The sequence below is a fragment of the Branchiostoma belcheri genome, unplaced genomic scaffold (assembly GCF_001625305.1).
Source record: "Branchiostoma belcheri isolate BF01 breed outbred unplaced genomic scaffold, Haploidv18h27 scaffold27, whole genome shotgun sequence".
Lineage (NCBI taxonomy): Eukaryota > Metazoa > Chordata > Leptocardii > Amphioxiformes > Branchiostomatidae > Branchiostoma > Branchiostoma belcheri.
Window position 1 is genome coordinate 715,864 of NW_017803876.1, and position 6,936 is coordinate 722,799.

At 39.4% G+C, this 6,936-nt stretch overlaps 1 protein-coding gene across 1 annotated transcript in view; it reads right to left on the reverse strand.

Moving 5' to 3' along the window:
* The window catches only part of LOC109472121 (DDB1- and CUL4-associated factor 8-like), a 23,707-nt gene that overhangs the window by 4,249 nt on the left and 12,522 nt on the right, over positions 1-6,936 (reverse strand). Inside the window, exons 7-13 of the mRNA XM_019771699.1 lie at positions 3,790-3,900; positions 3,305-3,332; positions 3,043-3,087; positions 2,813-2,870; positions 2,448-2,555; positions 1,946-2,076; positions 1,512-1,631 (exon numbers count right to left, since the gene is read on the reverse strand). Coding sequence (XP_019627258.1) covers positions 1,512-1,631; positions 1,946-2,076; positions 2,448-2,555; positions 2,813-2,870; positions 3,043-3,087; positions 3,305-3,332; positions 3,790-3,900 — 601 coding nt within the window. The remainder of the gene's footprint in view (positions 1-1,511; positions 1,632-1,945; positions 2,077-2,447; positions 2,556-2,812; positions 2,871-3,042; positions 3,088-3,304; positions 3,333-3,789; positions 3,901-6,936) is intronic.

Here is a 6,936-nt window from a genome sequence, read left to right on the forward strand (position 1 = left end):
TACATCACACCGAACGACGGGTTACACCTAACCATTGAACATCTAACTCTAAATACTGTTTAAAGCTATCTAATAACTAGAAAGGCCAATATTTGCTTTGGAGCAAATACAGCGATGGGTTCACCACATTTTACGACATGGCAGGGAAAGAATGAGAAACACAAGGGAAAACAATGATTTACATTGATATAACTATAATATGAAGTAACATACAACTAAAACAACAGTTGGATAGCTATTCCCTACTTTATTGGTTAGGATTTTTAATTGCATAATGCAAACTGTTGATTTTCAAAATAAATAAAAAAACGTTCATGCCCCGCATTCCAATGCTGGAGCAGAAAAGCTTGAAATACCTACCAAAACACTTGAATAAAGACATACTGTCAGTATGGAAATCTCTGTGCAGGTGTTAATCAAGTTAAATCCCAACAGCCAATCAGCAAGAAATGCTCTGTGCAGGTGGAAATGCTCTGTGCTTGTGTTAATCAAGTTAAATCCCAACAGCCAATCAGCAAGAAGTATAGAGGAAAGCTGCATGCCTATTGGTTGATGCCCTGCATTCCATTGTGATGACTCATGCCCAGACATGTAAACACGGCATACTAACACAGTAATACATTTGCTATAACACAGCCAAAAAACTCAAATAAAACCATTCTAAAAGCCTGTATCACAATAATTTAAAAAACGCCTAGGGGTATTTGCCCACTGTACCTCCATACCAAATTTCAGGACCTTGGGCCCTAAAATGAAGAAGCTGAATCCATTTAAAAAATGGCAGGAGGAGAAGGAGGAGGAGAAGAAGAAGAAACACCAGAAAAAGCAATATGGTTTCACCACACCACTTCGTGGTGTGGTGAACCCATAAAAATGGTGTGTAATGCCAAAGGACAGATACAGAAGCTGGATTGTTATACTGAATGGTGGTTATACCAGTAATAGCGATACAGATACAGAAGCTGGTGTGTTATGCTGAAGGTTGGTTATTTATTTATTTATTTATTTATGAAGATTTACCACATTTGTGGAAGGATTGACATAACAGGTGACTACCACCTTTTCAAAGATGTCAACCCCGAGACCAGGCTGTAAGGTTTGAACCACTCACACCGGGAAGGTCCCCTACTCTTTTCGATAAGTGCGGTGGGTTCTTTAATGTGCGTGGGGTGTGACTCTCCCAAACACGGGACCTCCATTTTACGTCCTATCCGAGGGACGTCCCTAGCCAAAGCTAGGTACTCATTTTCACCTGAGTGAAGTGAGGAAAGTCGTGTAAAGTACCTTTCCCAAGGGTACAACGTTATACCGGCTATACAGATACAGAAGCTGGTGTGTTATGCTGAAGGTTGGTTATACCGGCTATACAGATGCAGAAGCTGGTGTGTTGCGCCAAAGGGCGATTATACTGGCTATACAGATGCAGATAAAGAAGCTGGTGTGTTATGCTGAAGGGCGGTTATGTTTGCAATAGAGATACATACAGATCCAAAGTGACAGATTCCACGTACCGTCTTGAGCCCCTCCAGGTTGGTGGGTTCCTTGGCGGTCGGTGCCCAGACCTTGACATCGTGGTCCAGTCCACTGGTGGCCAGGACTGCGCTGCAAGGGTGGGGCTCCAGGCAGTTCACCTACACGTACATGACATATTCTTATTTTATTTAGCAATGAAAATTTATCTGAATTAGTAAGATACATGATGAGAATTAAACTGTTCTCCATTACTCAAGAAAATTGACTCACCGGAATTTTCGACCAGTGCTGAAGTCACACGTGGGTACAGGTCACATGTCTACAGCACTCGGTTGATGAAGACTGAGTGATTCAGTCAAAGATTCTGGAGAGTCAATGTTCTTGAGTTGGAAAACAATTCTCATTAAGACATATTCTTGACAATTTTTTCAGGACTGACACAGAAACTACAACATTTTTTCCTAGGCCTTACCACTCCACCGTCGTCCCCCTCCAGGAACTGCACGATGTTGGCCGTCTCCTTCTCCCACAGGAAGATGTGTCCACAGTCACTCCCGCTCACAACCATCTCACTCTGCGGGCCGTAGAAGTTCACTCCCTTCACTGCACACACAGAACATGGCTTATGAGTTTTATTGTTTCTTACAACTTCAAGCAAACATTGTAGTCCTTAATAATGGTCTACGACTAGTTGGGTAACCCTTGCTGTTGTAAGCCAAAGTAATAAATAAATAAAAACAAACATTGGCAGAAAAGGACACAGTGTGCCTTCCGTGAATTACGCAAAGTTTGTTACAACAATGGTGTTTCACATAATGTTGCAAAACATTTTACTTAACATTTAAATTACATAGGCCTTTCCTAAGGACACAACGTCTGGCAAGGAATGCCAGGGATAGAACCCATGACCACTTGAAGTAGTGTCCACTAGCCTTGCCATCAGGCCATTTGATTTGGCACTACCCAGATATTACCTGTGGCATTGTTCCTGTGGCCCCTGAATCTCTTAATAAAATCTGCACCATCACTGTGAGTTGGGTCAAACAGGTAGATGTCCTCATCATTATAGCTTGCCAGCAGCTCTGAAAGGATGAAAAAAGCTTCTTTACAAAATGTTTGAGAGCTAGGTGCACTGTTCTATTGACCCCACCTTTACAGAGCACTCAAAAATGCATGCCCCTGCATTCAACAAAGTTATGTTTAGCAATGGAGTACAGATGGTAAGAAATAAATGATACAGAAGCAAAAAGTACCTATATAACATTACATGTACTAATGTATAATGGGTATATTGCAATCCAAAAATGAACATCTAGCATACACGATATATGCATCTTACCTGAACCATCATGGTTGTACACAAGGCAGGTGATGTTAGCCTTGATGTCACTATCAACCTAAACAAACATATATAATTTTATGTATACATCTAATTTTATGTATATATATTTAAGAATATACCAAACTTTGTATACAATTAAAGCATGCTGAAATGACTGCAAAGTGAAATTTTATATATTTGATTGGAAACTAGGAAAAACAAAATTCCCATATATGTGCTATACTTACCAAGTGGTGTGGACAGAACTTTTTCAGCACCCCCTCATTTGTTTCCTAGGAGTCAAAAAGAAAAGTACATGTCTATTATAGTGACATCTATAAATGTAATGAAATGAAACCAATCCTGATTTAGAATGATGATAGTAAATCTAAATGAAGTTTCAAGAGTTTTGTGTTGAAAAACTAACAGCAGGAAAGAATAATATAGAGATTATAATTATCTACTTTTGAGCTATGAATGAAAATAGAGCATTCTGAACTTAATGCTTACCGGATTTATTTTCCTCTTGTCAAACACCCTTGAATAAATAAAAGGAGATAATGCAATAACTTTAGATTCCAGGCAATGCTATACTTCTACTAGGCATGAATTGCAGTTCACAAAAGACTTCATAGAGGGCAATGCATCACTTTCAAATCACTATCAAGCTCCAGTTTTCTAGCCAGCCTAAATTTTTTTTATCATCAATTTTGTTTGAGAAACGTCATGTCCAGTGCCAAAGGCACAACAATCCTAAGGGGCTCTAGGGATATTTGAAATCTTGACCCTTATCAATGTTATTTCCTGCATTTTGAGGGGCACATTTTCTTGATAGAGTAAGCCTAGTTCAATGACATATGTTTCCTTATCTTTTGTCTGTCAAAGATGACGTATTGGGCAAAATTTCTGTCTGTCATTTGCAGCAAAATTCCCTTGCCCAGACCTTGTGTTGTTAGGATCATTGATGTGCTGTATACACTACAGCTAGTTCGTACCTGACCCAGTGGTCCCGGCCTCCCACAGAGAACTCATGGCTGTTGACAGGGTTGGTGAAGATGGTGTACAGGGCAAGCTTCCGGTCATTCTCCTTGGTTGTCAGCAGTTTTCTGTGCGGTGTAAATGAATGATATATATGAACAGGTTTAAGTATAGGCATGTAAGTCAGTGGCTAGTACAGTTCAGAACTAGATTCACCAGCTATGTTACACATATACCTTGTCTTTAGTTCTCATAATAAAGAAATAACATCTTGAAAGTTACAAAATACAGTCAAATTTGTCCAAGACCACCACCCAGGGAACAAAAAATCTGGGCTACCCAGTATGTGAACAGATGGTCAATATAACATCCCAATATAACAAGTTGTGGGAAGTAAAAACACGGCCTATCTATTGATATGACCAACACACAGTAATCAGACTGAATTTGGGAAGATATTACACATTCAATGACAAGCTAAGAATGGGGGAAAGTGTTCTCACGTTGCAGGCTTGTCATCCCGCAGGTCTATCTGGAACACAACAGCATCCTCTCCACAGGTCAGGAAAGTACAGTTGGAGTCTGGATCCAGGGCAAGCTATGGAGGAAGGACAATATCTATCAATCAATCAATCAATCAATCAATCAATCAATCAATCAGTCAACCAACCAACCAACCAATCAATCAATCAATCAATCAATACACAACAACAAAGTTCAGCTAGAGAAGCTTTTGGACGGCATCTACCATCTAACATTAACAAAAACGTGACCTTCTGGGTAGAGGTGATAATAAGTATAGTTAAATTAAATATGATTATGGTATGATATTGCATTGTATCATATCAATATGGGTATGCATTCAATATGGACAGCCATCATGGACAACCTTCTGTGGACAAGTCTTTTCCTGAAAAGCCAGGATGTTGAACATTCATCCCAAGATTATCTTATGAATCATTCTTAACATCCTCAACTGTAAAGACAAAATTACATGAGGAATAAAAATCCAAAAGAACAAAATTTAAAAAAAACACTGATTCTTGTTGTTGAAGAAAATGAAATAAGCTTTGTCATCTTTCCACAGTGGAGTGTCAATTTACTGTCAAACCATTAAAACTACCTGACATGCATGAATCACACTGTCCCATGAGCGTGCTGTGATTCCTAACTGCTGCATCTGTCTCTCCACATGAACCAATTAAACTGATCCAAACACTTGTCACTTCAACATTGCTGGCACTCTGACCAATGTTGCAATTAAAGGGGAGATTTTTTTCCTGTCCAAGAGCACAAAACAAGCAATTAAAAGGTAAAGACATTAAATAAACTATGGTATGAAAACATAAATCATACTACTGACCTATCTAGATTTGAAGGTGAACTACAATAACAAGATAACTTAAGATAGCCCAATCAGAGGTCAAAATACCACCTGCAGTGTGCATATGCAGGTTAACGTTACTGCAGATGAAATTGGAGCTCTGCAGGTATTTCTGTTGTCTACCTGCCCCTAGCATGTACCAGTCCATGTACTGGGTTAATTAGAATATTGACTGGCACCACCTATATTTCAAATGAAGTGTTAACAAAATAACAGCAATGGTTTCTACTACTAGTGTGATCCATACTTCCTAAATTCTGAGTGGTGCAGGTAAAATTTGTCTGATGCAGGTAATTTTCCATGTTACCTACATTAGCGCAGGTATGCAGAAAAACGTATGAACATTAGGCCACACCAATTTAATTTCTTGGTTAACATATTTTTCTAGAAAAATAATGGAGCGGGCGCACGAAAAAAATTGTAAAAATAAAAACAGGCCTAGGCATCCTATTATGGCCCAAACTGGTACGATAGGAGCCATGAAGTCAACACACCAGGCTTGAACTTTTAATGATACCACTGCATTGAAAGATGGAATAACTGTAACAACTAGGAAGAAAAGGACTGCTTTCAACTGTTCAGGGCAAAATATGAGCATTTTGCAGTTGATTCTGAAGTTGTTTTTTTTTCTTGCAAATCAGAAAAAAATGAAGCGTGCGAATCCATTAACCAAGAAATTTAATTGGAGTGGCCTTAGGACATTAGGAGTCATTTTACATCTAAGGATGGATGTTGTTCCTGCCCTGAAGGACAGGTATTGATTCCGACTCATGTTTACAGTATGGTAAGCTGTGGCCCAGTGGCCCAGACATCTGTCAATGGAGACCGACCGGTAGCCTCATCCCTTACAGCCATCCAGGGCTGGAAATACCACCTGCATATGCACTGGTTAGTGCAGGTAAAATTGGGGCTGTGCAGGTATTTCTGATGTCTACCTGCACCTAACCTGCACTGTTCCGTGTACTGGGTATATGCAGGTTTAATAGTGCAGGTAAAATTGGAGCTGTGCAGGAATTTCTGATGTCTACCTAACCTGCACCATCCCTGTATTGGGTACAATCTATGGATTGTTGTGTTCTGTACTGTTTGTTACCAGCTGCAAAATAAATAATTCAAATTGTTTCTTTTAACAGTTTTTACTTCATGCATGTCCCAAACATCTGCTTTTAGTACAGAGCAGTGCTGGTAGAAAAAAGGATTTCGAGCCCTTCCATCCTTTCCATTCTAGACAGGAGTACTTTTAAATTTGCAACTGGCATTTAGCCCACAACCCTACATAGAATGTCTGCTGTGATTGTTGCACATTCAAATCTGCATATAGGCTTATCCAAGCTTAAGCCACCTTCACATTTAGTATCTATGTTGATATATCCATAAACCAATTATTCTTTGCTTCAAGCCCCAGATGTATTGTGCAAGCACGTCTAACCCTCGGAAGACGGGGAACAACAGACGATAAACCGGACAGTGAGTGAGTGAGTGAGTGACTAATAATACACCTGGTCCTGTATTACATGCCAGCAAAAAAAGCAGTTCAAATTTGCGCATAGCAATTTATATTCATTCATCAAATTCTATTCATCAAATGTAAATAATTTCATCAGGTTGGTTTTAACAAGAGCTGACGTTTCGATGACCATCTGTCACCTTTATTGGAGCAATGATGTACTCTCCAAGCAGAGGTATGGGTTTTGGGGGTATTTTTAGCGTGTTTTTAGGCTTTTTTATCGGGGTTTCTCTTTTGCACTGAATTTTTCCACCAAACCCAAGTAGACACTGG